Source organism: Vespa mandarinia, chromosome 1 (assembly GCF_050613455.1).
Source record: "Vespa mandarinia isolate Hongniang chromosome 1, ASM5061345v1, whole genome shotgun sequence".
Lineage (NCBI taxonomy): Eukaryota > Metazoa > Arthropoda > Insecta > Hymenoptera > Vespidae > Vespa > Vespa mandarinia.
The window spans coordinates 16627501-16643019 of NC_140810.1; the positions used below are offsets into that span (position 1 = coordinate 16627501).

The following is a 15519-nucleotide window of genomic DNA, read 5'->3' on the forward strand; positions in this document are numbered from 1 at the left end:
TATTATAATATCAAAAAAGAAGAAGAAAAAAAAAAGGCGGATCTAAATCTTTTTCCTAATATTGTATCATATTTTGAAGGGATATCGCAATGTATATCTTATACGTATTTGAGGACTTTCGCCTTTTAAAAGTGTAACCTGTACGTAATGTATTTATATAACTTATAACTCTAGCTAATACCATTTACGAAGATGTAAAAACATTCAACAGTTAAAATGATTCTATAAAATTTAGATATTAGTAAAGACCAAAAAAAAAAAAAAAAAAAAAGAAAGAAAGAAAGGAAAAAGAAAGAAAAAAAATATTTTATCGTTATCATCTTTATTCCAATATGAAAATGGCGAAACTGATATATGCAAATTTTTTCTAATTTTTAAAATATAATTGTGTTTCATAAGAAATGAATCGTGTACGAAGCAAAGTATTTCTTTATTATTGAAACACGAGTATTGCAATGGAACGATAAATAAGATATTATAGCGTATTATTCATATCGAAGGAATATGATCATAGTATAATGTTCGATCGAAGGAATTTGTAAAGCGATTAGACGTATAAACGTTATTAGTTATTATTGTTCATTAAAACATTTTTACAATTGCTCTATTATGATTAGTATATATAAGGAGTCGATAAATGTTGTTACATAAGGATATACATAAGTATTTAAGAATTATACGTTCTATACGCTCTAATGTAGAGTATATAAGATTTATACATTATTATATATACCAGATTTGTCGCATGTAAAAGAACAGGTAACAAGTAAAGTTATAAACTTTCCTATGTAATTCTAATGTCATGTACAATGTCGATTTAACAATAAGTATATATCAGCATGAACTTTACAAAGAGCATCGTCGATACTTTCTCTTTGATATATAATATATAGGTTAAAATTTAGTAAACGGAATTAATTCTTTATAATACTATGTAATTTTTATATTACATGCTTTTATATATATATACATTTTTTTTTTTTTTTTGTAAATTTTATTTTATTTTATCGCCACAAATTTAATTGTTGTTCCATATACCGTAATAATTTATTTTATTTATTTATTTTTTTTTTTATTTTTTTAAATATAGTATAAACGTAATAGATATATTTTATCTTTTTATATGATTTTTCTTATAAATGTGAAAATAAAGAAGAAAATTCTGGGGATTTTATTCAGTTTATCATCGAAGTCATGTTTGACTTGGTTGACTTTGTAATTCACTTGACACTACTTCCAGTAAGAGAAGTCAAGACGGCTGTGCCAGTGACTTCGCTAAATCAGCCAGACCGTAATTGAAAGCATTAATGTGGCTTAGAATGATAATGAATACATCGTTAAGTGCGTGGGGCCGTTTCTATTGATAATTTCATATATGCATATATACAAATGTACGTAGATACATACTGTTGAAATACTTTTCATCGAAGCTTTGAAATATATATCGTAGAACAAATATTGCAAACAATACGAAATATTTGTTTAATAATTTATTACTTATTACCGTCGAAAAAAAAAAGGAATAGGAATAACAAAATATATCGATATCGTCCAACTGATCCTGCCATAAGTTTTGTCGGATGGCCTTCGTTTCCTCACACGATATCGTCCTTTGTGATATTCGAGGTGTATGCGCGTGTGTTAATTTCCGGTTGTTACAGTGAATGAGTCTAAAGAGGGGATTCGTTTCGTCTTTATGCACTGGTACAAGTGCACTCCAATGAATAAAACTAATTGAGGGGTTGCGCGTGATAACTCAAGTGTATCCTATTTTCTCGATGACGTAATTAATTTAAAAACCATTTTCTTGGCCTTTGACGTGATGGCTAACGTTTTTAAAGTGAAAGTTTAGTCCACGATTATCATTAATTAAGTCATAATGAATGTAGTAAGATGAGATCGTCCGTTTAATTATTTTCTTCTTATGCATACATACATACATACATACATATATATATATATACATAGATAGATACGTATATGAATAAATAAGATCACAAATATAATTATAATACTTCGAGATCTTTATAAAAACTTGAAGTAATATTCGTACAGATTACAGAAAATGTCAGCCGGACGACTTCAGGTGCGGTGGCACTCATCCGGAACTTTGCATACCGAAAGAAAAAGTTTGCGATGGGTATCTTGATTGTCGGAACGGAAAGGACGAAGAAAAATGTGATACGAGCATGAAGGCACCTTGTCAACTCGATGAATTCAGATGTAATACCACGCAAAGGTGTATAGAACATAGCGCGAGATGTAATCATAGAGACGATTGCGGTGACAACAGCGACGAGGAACATTGCAGTAAGTATATTATGACTTAGTAAAAATGAAAAGAAAAATAATAATTAAAGAAGAAAAAAAAAAAAAAAGAAAAAAAGGAAAAGGAGAGCAAAAGAATGAATTTTGCTCTCGTTTATATTTGATTGTTTTCTTTCCTTATAGATTTTCCTCCATGTACGGTCGATCAGTTTCGTTGCACTAATGCGCTTTGTTTACCTCTGGTATTCCGATGTGACGGTTATTTAGATTGCACTGATGGTTCGGATGAAAAAGGTTGCTCGGTAACAGGCTGTCCTGGGCATAAATTCATATGCCCGAAAGGTGCACCAGGCGGGAAGCCACTTTGCATTAACAAGTCTCAGCTTTGCGATGGTAAAGTTGATTGCGAGGATGGCGCTGACGAGGAAGCTGCTTGTTGTAAGTTTCGCAAGAGCCAGATCGAGCTCTTGAAAAAGGAATTTTTCGTTTACTTTTCTTTTATTTCTTCATAGTTTTATTACTTGTCTTTACGTATCTTTTATAGCTACGAGTATGTGCGGGTCATTGAGCTGTGAGTACAAATGTCAACCATCCCCAACAGGAGGTGTTTGTTATTGCCCTACGGGTAGAATACTAGCGAACGACTCAAAAAGTTGCATAGGTATACTTGGAAATGTTTTCTCTCTCTCTCTCTCTCTCTCTCTCTCTCTCTCTCTCTCTTTCTCTCTTTGCTCTTGAATAGAAATCGCTAGATCTAGAATCATTTCCTTACTTTTATTTCATTTCTTTCAACAGACAGAAACGAATGTTTGGAATGGGGCTTTTGCGATCAACTTTGCGAAAACATTGATGGTTCTTATACGTGCAGTTGTGCACCCGGTTATGTATTACATGGAAGCAACGAGTGTCGTGCCCAAAATATCTCCTCTTTGGAATTATTGGTTGCTCAAGATCGTGCTATTTGGAGGATGTCAGCTAACGGAGAAGATCCAAGAATCGTTGCTAACACTACCGGTGCCAGTGGCGTCGATTATCTTTATTCGAGAAATCTTTTGTTCTGGAGTGATACTAAAACAAGGAAAGTGCATTCAGAATCATTGAATGGTAACGCGGCTACCTCTATTCTAGATATATATCTACCTGTTTCCTGGGGTCCTATATCGATAGCTGTTGATTGGATAGGAGAGAAACTTTACATTGTTGACTCGGTTGTACAAAAGATCGATGTATTTGAATTGGACAGTCGATATCATGGAATCGTACTTGGATCTAATCTTACTAGTCCCTCGGATATCGCTTTAGATCCAACCGTAGGTCTCATGTTTATTGCCGATAGTAAACAAGTTCTGAGGGCAAATATGGATGGTACCTCGGCATTTCCGATTGTATCCGAAGCAGCATACAAGGTATCCGGTGTAACAGCCGATACGATAGCTCGGAGAATTTATTGGTGCGATACTTTGTTAGACTATATAGAAACTGCTGATTATTATGGACGAAATAGAGTGATGGTAGTAAAAGGACCGCAAGTTCCATCACCGGTGAGACTGACTTTGTTTGAAAGTAAGATCTATTGGACGGATAATACGAAACAGGCAATAATGAGCGTTGACAAGAAGCAAGAGGGTTATTCTATAGAAACTGTGTTCAAAGTAAGAGACGCCAAAGCTGTGAAAGCTCTTCATATGTTAGCCCAACCAATTGTTTCCAATCCTTGCGGTAATAACAATGGTGGTTGTCAACACATGTGTATAGTTACTGCTGTTACAAATCAAGAGAATAGTTTGGGATATCGTTGTGCATGTGACATTGGTTGGAGACTATCGAGCGATCTGAGAAATTGTAATTTGGTCCAAGAATTCCTTATGTATTCGCAACAAAGATTTATCAAAGGTCGTGTGTTAGATCCGGTGATGGAGGGTTTTAGCGATGCAATATTGCCTGTAGTTTCTAGAAGAGCTAGATTCGTCGGTTTAGATTACGATGCTTATGATCAGTATATATACTACAGCGATGTTTTGCAAGACGTAATCTACAGGGTACATCAAAACGGTACCGGTCGAGAAATAGTGTTAGCGAGTCAAAACGAAGGTGTAGAAGGTTTGGCAGTGGATTGGGCGGCGAAAAATCTTTATTACATTGATTCGCGCAAAGGAACGTTGAACGTTTTAAGCACACGAAATGTAACATATAGGAGAACGCTGTTGAAAAATCTTAAACGACCACGGGCTATCGTCATTCATCCAAATCACGGATATATCTTTTTCTCCGAATGGGATAGACCAGCTAATATCAGCAGAGCACATGCCGACGGATCGAATTTAGTAGTTTTCAAAAATTTAACTTTAGGTTGGCCAAATGGATTGGCAATTGATTTTTACAAGGATAGATTATATTGGTGCGATGCTTTACTGGATCACGTTCAACATTCAAATCTTGATGGTACGGACGTTCGTACTGTTAATTCGAGATTAATACGACATCCATTTTCTATAGCTATACACGAACAGTGGATGTATATTACTGATTGGAGATTAGATGCTATAATTCGGCTTCATAAGAAAACAGGAGAACAAGAAGCAATTCTCGTTCGCGAACCAGCTTCAAATAGACTTTACGGCGTGAAAGTTTACAGTCGTGATGTACAATCTGAAACAAATAACAATCCTTGTTCCTTGAATAATGGTGGTTGCGAAAAACTCTGCTTTGCAATACCACGAAACTATACAAATCAGTTTGGCACTCTTCATTTGATTCAAGTTTGTGGTTGCCCTTACGGCGAAAAATTGCAAGATGATGGAATGACATGTACAGCTGATCCCGAATTGGAACCACCGGTACAAGCTTGCCCTAATGCTTGGGACTTTACTTGTGCGAATCAAAGATGTATACCACAGTCTTGGGTGTGCGATGGTGAGAACGATTGTTTGGATAATAGCGACGAGATGCAAAATTGTACGAAACTAACGTGCGGTACGAACGAGTTCCAGTGTAAATCAGGTCGATGCATGCCTATGAGTTTCCGCTGCGATTCGGAGAATGATTGTGGAGATTACAGCGATGAGATTGGATGTCCGAATATTACGTGCAATACAAACCAGTTTGCTTGTGCAAATAACCGTTGTATACCAGCGACATGGAAATGCGATTCTGAAAATGATTGTGGCGATAGTTCGGACGAGGGAGATTTCTGTGCAGCCAAAACCTGCTCTTACTTTCAATTTACTTGTCCACGATCTGGCCATTGTATTCCTCAATCTTGGGTATGCGACGGTGACAACGATTGTTTCGACCAACAAGACGAAGCCGATTGTCCTCCTGTGACATGTGTCAGTACATTATACACCTGTGCCGATAAAAAGATGTGTATATTGGAGTCGTATAAATGCGATGGTATATCGGATTGTAACGATGGTAGTGACGAAGTTGGTTGTCCATCATTGGCACCTGATCAATGTAATACCGATAAACAATTCCAATGCGTTGGCTCATCTATTTGTATTCCAAGAAGTTGGTATTGCGATGGTACGGCAGATTGTCCTGACAAATCGGACGAACCTCCTACTTGCGGACAAATCGATTGTCATCCTGGGTATTTCAAGTGTCAAAACTCAAGATGCGTTTTCAAAGCATACATATGTGATGGTAAAGACGATTGTGGTGACGGTTCTGACGAAGATACGACTTTACACGCTTGCGGTCCACCAGAACATAAGTGTGATTCGCAACAATGGAAATGTCCAAATATAACCAACAGATGTATCAACGTTACTAAAGTATGCGACGGCATATTCGATTGTCCTAACGGCGCGGACGAAGGAATTGGCTGTGACTTGGCCGAATGCCAACATCAGAGTGGATTATGCAGCAACACTTGCATTCGGACACCCTTAGGAGCTCAATGTTCTTGTCCAGCCGGCGAAGAACTCGATTCCGATGGATATACTTGTCACGATTTGAACGAATGCGATCCACCAGGTCGTTGTTCTCAGATTTGCATAAATACCAAAGGAAGCTATCATTGTTATTGTGTCAGCGGTTATACTCTTGAGAAGGACAAGCATACTTGTAAAGCATTAAATCACAGTGCAGCATTTCTCATCATATCTAATAGGCATACTATATTAGTTGCTGATTTACAGGATCAAGCTCTAGAGAGAGTACCCATTAATGTAGAGAACGTTGTAGCAACGGCGAGTAACATGCACACGGGAACAATATTTTGGTCCGATATGAAGTTAAAGAAAATCTCAAGATTGGAAAGGGGTAGCGATCCGCAAGACGTTATATCAACGGGTTTGGATTTAGTGGAAGGCTTGGCATACGATTGGATCGGTCAAAACTTATATTGGTTAGATTCAAAATTAAATACAATTGAAGTGGCTAAGGAAACCGGTGAAAAAAGAATGGTCCTCGTGAAAGAAAATATTACTCAACCTCGTGGAATGTGTTTGGATCCAAATCCAGATGCTCGATGGTTGTTTTGGACGGATTGGGGTGAAAATCCACGTATAGAGAGAATTGGAATGGATGGTACGAATAGATCGACTATTATCAGTACCAAGATATATTGGCCTAATGGATTGGCTTTGGATATAGCCAATAAAAGAATATATTTCGCCGATAGTAAATTAGATTTCATCGACACTTGTCTGTACGATGGTAGTAAAAGAATTCAGGTATTAGCTAGTTCTCATTACTTATTACATCCACATTCGCTTACGTTATTCGAAGATACGATGTACTGGACGGATCGACAATTAAATAGAGTTTTATCGGCACATAAATTTTATGGCACGAATCCAACAGTTATATCGCATTTAATATCACAACCTTTATCTATACACGTACATCATTCGGTACTACAACCTATGTCACAAAATCCTTGTAAACGTCCTTTTGTTAATGAAACGTGCGAACATCTGTGTCTTCTTTCTCCAAGTAATCCATTGGGATATACCTGCAAGTGTCAAGTTGGTTTCAAATTAGTCGAAGGTCACAAATGTGTCGAAGAAGAATCACCATACTTGATGGTATTACGTGGATCACAAATTGTTGATATATCTTTAACGCCAGGCGACATGAAAACAGGTTACATCACTCCAGTCGTTGGAATAGAAGATGGTCGTGTTATTGATTATGATAGAAGAGATCGAATAATTTATTGGTTGGAAGGAAAGGAATCGGACGATGAAAATGGCACCATATATACTATACCTTATGGAGGTGGAAATAGAACTGAATTTCCAAATCCAGCCGGAGATTCTGGAATCGTTGGATCTCCCTCCACAATAGCATTCGATTGGCTTGGTAGAAATTTATTTATAGGAAACCGGTATGCTTCTAACATTGAGGCTATTAAAGTTGATGGAAAAACGAAATTTAGAACGATTGTGTTAGCGAATGATGGCAACAGAACATCCGTGGCAAGACCTATATCTATGTGCGTTGATCCTCTCGACGGGCATATATTTTGGGTAGACGAAGGTGGTTTTGGTATACCGATGAAAATAGGAAGGGTAAATATGGACGGTACTAATCCACTTGTACTCATAGACAATGTCGAAAAGCCAGTGGCTATAACAATAGATATTCCAAGTAAAACAGTTTACTTTAGTTCTAAATATCCAACATTTGTGATGTCAATGAACACGGATGGACAAAACGTTAGGACTATTCTTTCAACTGCGAACAATATAGCTTTGCCAAAAGCTCTGGTGGTTCATGAATCTAAATTATATCTTCTTGATCCTCTCTTCGATAAAATTGAAAGAGTAGATCTTCCTAATGGAGATAATCCTACTACTATAATCGATAACGATTCGGAATTGAAGACCATGATTATTTATAAAAAACGTATTACCGGCATTCATCCGTGTCTTAATAACAATGGAGGTTGCGAGCAGCTATGTCTACCATCTTCGGGTGGAACCAGAGTATGTGCTTGTGGAATGGAATATCGTGAAATGGACGATACCAGATGTGAACCCTTCAAGACTTTCGCCGTTGTATCTCAATTGGATGTGGCGAGAGGATACAGTCTGAAAGATGCTAAAGAAGCGATGGTACCCATTGCAGGAACTGGACATCACATTTTGCACGTGGACGTTCATTACGCAAACAATTGGATTTATTGGGTAGAATTTAATCGTGGTATATGGAACGGAATTTTCCGTGTCCGACCAAACGGAACGGAACTTCAACAAATTATTAAACAGGGAATAGGTTCAAATGGTATTCGTGGATTGACCATAGATTGGATAGCTGGCAATTTGTATTTCGCGAATGTTTTCCCACATGATAATTACGTAGAAGTTTGCAGATTAGACGGTAGCTACAGAAAAGTCCTTATAAAGACAATGACCGATGCACCCAGAGAACTAGTCGTTAATCCCATAAAAAGATATTTATATTGGATCGATTACGGACAATATCCAAGAATAGGCAAAGCACTTTTAGATGGAAGTAATTCCTCGTCCATCGTTACATCTGGTATAAGTACTCCGCGTGATTTAACCGTCGATCCTGTGACTCATGATCTTTATTGGGTAGATTCTAAATTGGATACGATACAAAAGGTATCCTATACCGGTGGAAATCGTCAGATAATACGTCGAAACTTACCAAATCCAATGGGTGTAGCGATTTATGGTGATGACGTTTATTGGGTGGATAGAAACTTAGCTACAGTCTTCAAGGCCAGTAAATATCACGGCAATACTAGCTTACCTACACCAGTTAGAACGAATTTACAAAAATTAAGAGATATCGCTATCTTCGATCAAAAAAATCAACCATCCGATTTTACGAATCCATGTTCGGTTAAGAATGCCGGATGTGCACAGCTCTGCTTTGCTTTTCCAAATGATCGATTCGTATGTGACTGTGCAACCGGTAAATTGTTAAATGACGATGAAACATGTGGAAATATGAACGAATATCTTGTATTTGCAACGAGAACGGAAATTAGATCGATTGGATTAGATCCTCGTGATACGAGTCTTCCATTCAGTCCAATTGGTAATTTCACGAATGTAGCTGGTATTGATTTTGATTATGCTGACAAGAAACTTTTCTTTACGGAAATTACACCATGGGCACAGATTGCATGGATGCAGGCAGAAAATCCATCCTTAACCGATATGCATATTCTTCTGAACAAAGATATCAATCCAGAGGGTATATCGTACGATTGGACTCAAAAGAAAGTATACTGGGCTGATTATACCAATAATAGCATCTATGCAATGAATCTCGATGGATCAGATATGGTAATGATCGCAAGAGTTAATAGACCTAGAGCTATCGTCGTTGATCCTTGCAATGGATCGCTGTACTTCACTGATTGGGGTCGATTCGGTACGTCAGGAAAAATTTTCCGAACTACTATGGCTGGTTCATTGAAAAAAGCTATCATCGATAAGGATTTATTACAGCCAAGCGGATTGGCTATCGATTACGAAGAACGTATGCTTTATTGGACTGATGCTGTAAGGGAAAAAATCGAAAGATCGGATCTTAACGGGAAGAATCGTGAAGTTTTGGTTAGCGCTACAATTTATCCATTTGCCATCACTGTCTTCCGTGAACATATTTATTGGACTGATCTTCAACTTAGAGGTGTATATCGTGCTGACAAGTATACAGGTGCCAATAAAGTAGAGTTAGTTAAACGATTGGAATATTCGCCAAGAGATTTATTCGTTTATTCCGCGGAAAGGCAAATGTGTAAAGTCAATCCTTGTAACATCAAAAATGGAGGATGTGATCAATCTTGTCATCCTGGAGTTAATGGATCAGCAGAATGTAAATGCGACGATAATAGCAGGCTTGTCAATGAGGATAGAATGTGCGTTCCTAAGAACGTAACTTGCGATGCTAGTAAATTCGCTTGTAGAAATGGCCGTTGCATCTCTAGAATGTGGGCATGCGACGGAGATGATGATTGCAATGATGGTTCAGACGAGGATACCAACTATTGCTGTATGTTCTTTTATTTATTTTTGATTTTATTTCTCTAGTTGTAATATCGATATTCTATGTAAGTTGATATTCTAAGTTAATTTTATACATTATTCTTATTATTATAGCTTACCATTCGTGTAGTCCGAACGAGTTCCGTTGTAACAACGGCCGTTGCATTTTTAAGACATGGAAGTGCGATCATGAGAATGATTGTCGTGATGGTAGTGACGAAGAAGGTTGTGTATATCCACCTTGTGCTCCGGGAGAATTCACTTGTGGCAATTATCGTTGCATTCCACAATCTCAAGTTTGCAATGGAATTAATGATTGCAAGGACAACGTAACGTCAGACGAGACGCATGATCGTTGTCCTCAAAATACGACATGTCCTCAGAATCATTTAAAATGCGAGAAAACAAATATATGCGTGGAACCATATTGGCTTTGCGACGGCGACAATGATTGTGGTGACAATAGTGACGAGAATCCATTACATTGCGCACAAAGAACTTGTCCTCCAAACAGCTTCCGTTGTCCGAATCACAGATGTATACCAGCTACTTGGTATTGCGATGGAGACGATGATTGTCTCGATGGTAGCGACGAACCACCTGGTTATTGTCAATCCGAAGGTAGAACTTGTTTCGGGGATTTGTTCACTTGTGACAATGGTAATTGCATTCCTAGAATATACATATGTGATGGAGACAATGATTGCTTGGACAATTCCGATGAAGACGAACGACATCAGTGTAGTAAGTTTATATCAATATATTATGTTTGAAAATTAAAATATTTTTTTGCTTTGTTACACATATATTATTTTTATTTTTATAGATGACAGAAAATGTGATGAAGAAACAGAATTTACATGTACCGCTAACAAAGTATGGAATCGAGCTCAGTGTATTCCAAAGAAATGGTTGTGCGATGGTGATCCAGATTGCGTCGATGGTGCAGATGAAAATGTAACGTTACATCGTTGTCCAGATCCAACTCCATGCGGAGAAAATCAATTTACTTGCAACAACGGACGTTGTCTGAATAATAATTGGCTTTGTGATCATGACAATGATTGCGGCGACGGTAGCGACGAAGGAAAGATGTGCAATTCTCAATATAAACAATGTTCAGCGCAAGAATTCACATGTCAGAATTTCAAATGTATTAGAAAACAATTCCGTTGCGACGGCCAAGATGATTGTGGTGATCATTCGGACGAAGTAGGATGTCGTAAGTACAATGATATACGTTATAAACTTCATTTATTATTTATGGAACATTAAAATATAAAAATGATTTATTTCACAGCATCCAAAGTTAAAAATACTACGTGTCCAAATCCTGGAGAATTTATGTGTGCCAATGGTAATTGTATAGATCAACAATTAGTTTGTAATAAAGAGCCAGACTGTGCCGATGAAAGTGACGAACCAGCGCATTGTAATGTCGATGAGTGTGCACGTCCAGAATTGAATCAATGTGGACATAGATGCGTTGATACGCCAACTAGTTATTATTGCGAATGCAATCCAGGATATAAACTTTTAGATGATGGAAAAGCATGTGTTGATATTGATGAATGTATAGAAATGCCTCAAGTGTGCAGTCAACAATGTGAAAACACACCGGGCGGATTTTATTGTAAATGTGACGAACGTTGGTATGAGAGAGCTGCTGATGAACATACTTGTAAAAGAAGAGACAGAATTGAACCATGGGTCATATTCACTAATAAATATTACGTTAGAAACATGTCAACAGATGCAACAAAATACAGTTTAATGCATCAAGATCTTATTAATGTCGTTGCGTTAGACGCCGATTATACACAAGAAATGTTATACTTTTGTGATGTAACTGCAAAGACTATATACAGGTATATTTTGTATTGTAATTTTTTACCAATGTCTTTGTAAAACTTAAAGTACAAACGATTGATTTGATTCCGTTTACTTATAGAGCACCTGTATCTGGTGGCAAGAAAGAACCTATTATACGTCACGATAGCCTAGGCTTAGAAGGAATTGCTATTGATTGGGTTGCAAGAAAACTTTACTGGTTAGATCGACATGCAAAACATTTGGATGTTTCAGAATTGGATGGTACTAATAGGAAAACTTTACAATCTGGAATAGCAGATCCAAGAGCCATTGTGGTCCATCCTGGTATTGGATACTTGTACTTCACTTCTTGGCATCTACAGGTAATGCATAAATTTAAAATAGTTTTTCTTTTTTTTTTTTATTTATTTATTTATTTTTTTTTTTTTTTAATGAATATATTTGTCTATAGGCATATATTGGAAAAATGGGTATGGATGGTAGCAACTTCACTCGAATTCTTACATGGGAAGATGATATAGCTTGGCCAAATGCTTTAACTATCGATTACTTCACCGATCGAATATTCTGGGCTGATGCTCATTTGGATTACATAGCATTCGCTGATCTAGAAGGACATAATAGACGAATCGTTCTTTCTGGTACCGCGGTACCACACGTTTTTGCTATTACAGTGTTTGATGATTTTATATATTGGACTGATTGGAATCTTAAGGCTATCAGTAGGGCAGAGAAATTTTCTGGTGCAAATTTGAAAATACTACGTAATACGACGCACAGACCTTACGATATTCATATATATCATCCATTACGACAGTTACCGTATAATAATCCTTGTGCATTAAATAATGGTGGATGTTCGCATCTCTGTCTTATCGCTCCACCAGCAAGTTCTTACTTGGTCGAAGGCTATGGTCAGCCAGGTGTAACATCCTACAAATGTAAATGTCCTAATCAATTCATTTTAAATAAGGATGGCAAAACTTGTGTAGCAAACTGTACCGCTGGACAACACCGTTGTGGTCCACCCGATGAAAAGTGTATACCATGGTTCTGGAAGTAAGTATAACTCTGCGTTTATTTGATCTCGATTCATTCGATTATGTTTTATAATGTATTGCGATTTTTCTTTATATTAAGATGCGATGGAGAAAAAGATTGTAAAGATGGATCAGACGAGGCTACAAATTGTCCTCGACGCCTGTGTCGCCCAAGTGTATTCCAATGTGCAAATGGAAATTGTACTGCTAGCGTAACGGTGTGCGATGGTGCCGATGATTGCGGAGATAAGAGCGACGAAGCAAATTGCTCGTTAGAATGTCCAGAGCTCGAATTTAAATGTAAATACAATGGTCGTTGTATACACGATTCATGGAAGTGTGATGGAGATGCTGATTGCAACGATGGCAGCGATGAAGATCCATCTATATGTCGTAAGTGTTGTAACAAACAATTAGTATTTAAAAAAAAAAAAATGTCATGTATCACTTGTATACGTATTTTTTCGCCCCCGATAATATTACGTTTAGATAACAGAGCGTGCGATCCAAATACTGAGTTCAGTTGTAAAAACGGAAAATGTATACCAAAATTATGGATGTGCGATTTTGATAATGATTGCGGAGACGACAGTGACGAACCAGCTTATATGTGTCGACAAAGAAATTGTACTACAGGATGGCAACGTTGTCCAGGACATGCAAATTATCGATGCATACCTAAATGGCTTTTCTGTGATGGAAAGGATGATTGTCGCGATGGTTCCGACGAACTTCCCGAAAGTTGTCCAGTATGTGATCCGAACATGGAATTCAAGTGTTCAAACAGTAGATGCATACCGAAACAATGGATGTGTGATTTTTCGGACGATTGCGGAGATGGCAGCGACGAGAGTGAAACTGTTTGCAAAGGAAAATATCGACAATGTTCCGAATCAGAATTTAGATGCAAGAATGGAAAGTGCATTTCTTCTAGATGGAGATGCGATAGCGAGGATGACTGTGGTGATAACAGCGACGAAATAGATTGTCAACAGTACGAGTGTGAGGTACATAAAATAATATTTTCATTATTTCGATGTATTAACATTTATTGTATAGTTTTAATTATGCAAACGTTCCTTATTCATAATTTCATGTTATAGAACTATACATTCAAATGTAATAGTGGCCATTGCATTGCTGCTTATTTGCGATGCGACGGTACGCGTGATTGTCGTGATATGAGCGATGAAATGGGTTGTCCACCAAGATATCCTGGTGGACGATATTGTCCACAGTCACGATTCGAATGTGACAATAATCTTTGCGTGTCATTATCCGATAAATGCGACGGAAGTGATGACTGTGGCGATGGATCGGACGAAAATCCAGCTATGTGTGGTACGTTTCCATTCTCTATATAAATAAATGACAAGTAATCGTTTATCAAGATTTATGAACGATGCTAATTAATAATATCTTTGTCACAGCCAATTTCAATTGCGATACGTTGAGAAGATTCCAATGCGCAAATCACAGATGTATCGCTAGATATCAATTATGCGATGGAATTGACAATTGTGGTGATGGTTCCGATGAAAATAATATGACGATGTGCGCTACTAGAATGCGCCCTTGCGATCCAATCTTAGAGTATCAATGTGCAAATAAAAAATGTGTAGAGCGAACGAAATTATGCGACTTTGCCGATGATTGTGGAGATTCATCGGATGAGTTGGGATGTCGTAAGTTATAATATATACATGATTACATTTATATTTTTTAATAATTTTAATAATTACCAATTTCTTATTCAATTTAAAATATCCATAAAATCATTTTTTTTTTTTTTTTTTTTTTTTTTTTTTTTATTTAGATCACTTTAAGCCTTGTTTGGACATTAACAAGGGTGGCTGTTCTCATTATTGTCACAATATAACCGATGGCGGATATATTTGTGCTTGTTATCCTGGTTACATAATTTCACAAGAGAATAGAAAACGTTGCGAAGACATTAACGAATGTGCGACAGGACAACATCAATGTTCCCAAATCTGTACGAATCTTAATGGTTCTTATGCGTGCTCTTGTAGACATGGATTCCAATTATCAGATAATTTAAGCGGAGTTTGTCGAGCAGAGGATGACGAAGTTATGCTTCTGTTTGCGAATGGACAAGAAATTCGAGCTTATAATTTTCGTAATAGGGAAGAAATTGATGTTATTGCTCATGAGAAGAGAATACAAGCTGTTGATTTCGATCCAGTAAGAGAATACATTTTTTGGATCGATTCTCATGACAATACGATTAAACGATCCTACATGGTAAACGCAAGGGGTGGTAAAGTGAAAATTGGTTTTGCACAGGATTTGGATATGAAAAGTAATTATCTCTTTTTTTTTTCTTTTTTGTTATATAATAATATTTGTAAAAGCACATTTAATAAAAATTCATACTTGCT

At 37.0% G+C, this 15519-nt stretch overlaps 1 protein-coding gene across 1 annotated transcript in view; it reads left to right on the plus strand.

The window, feature by feature from the left end:
• mgl (low-density lipoprotein receptor-related protein megalin) overlaps positions 1 to 15519 on the plus strand; it is a 47471-nt gene that overhangs the window by 29085 nt on the left and 2867 nt on the right. The window contains exons 4-17 of the mRNA XM_085661881.1: positions 2056 to 2310; positions 2452 to 2706; positions 2813 to 2929; positions 3064 to 10251; positions 10359 to 10988; positions 11071 to 11466; positions 11545 to 12112; positions 12196 to 12439; positions 12529 to 13136; positions 13218 to 13510; positions 13607 to 14124; positions 14221 to 14458; positions 14548 to 14802; positions 14934 to 15440. Coding sequence (XP_085518007.1) covers positions 2056 to 2310; positions 2452 to 2706; positions 2813 to 2929; positions 3064 to 10251; positions 10359 to 10988; positions 11071 to 11466; positions 11545 to 12112; positions 12196 to 12439; positions 12529 to 13136; positions 13218 to 13510; positions 13607 to 14124; positions 14221 to 14458; positions 14548 to 14802; positions 14934 to 15440 — 12072 coding nt within the window. The remainder of the gene's footprint in view (positions 1 to 2055; positions 2311 to 2451; positions 2707 to 2812; positions 2930 to 3063; positions 10252 to 10358; positions 10989 to 11070; positions 11467 to 11544; positions 12113 to 12195; positions 12440 to 12528; positions 13137 to 13217; positions 13511 to 13606; positions 14125 to 14220; positions 14459 to 14547; positions 14803 to 14933; positions 15441 to 15519) is intronic.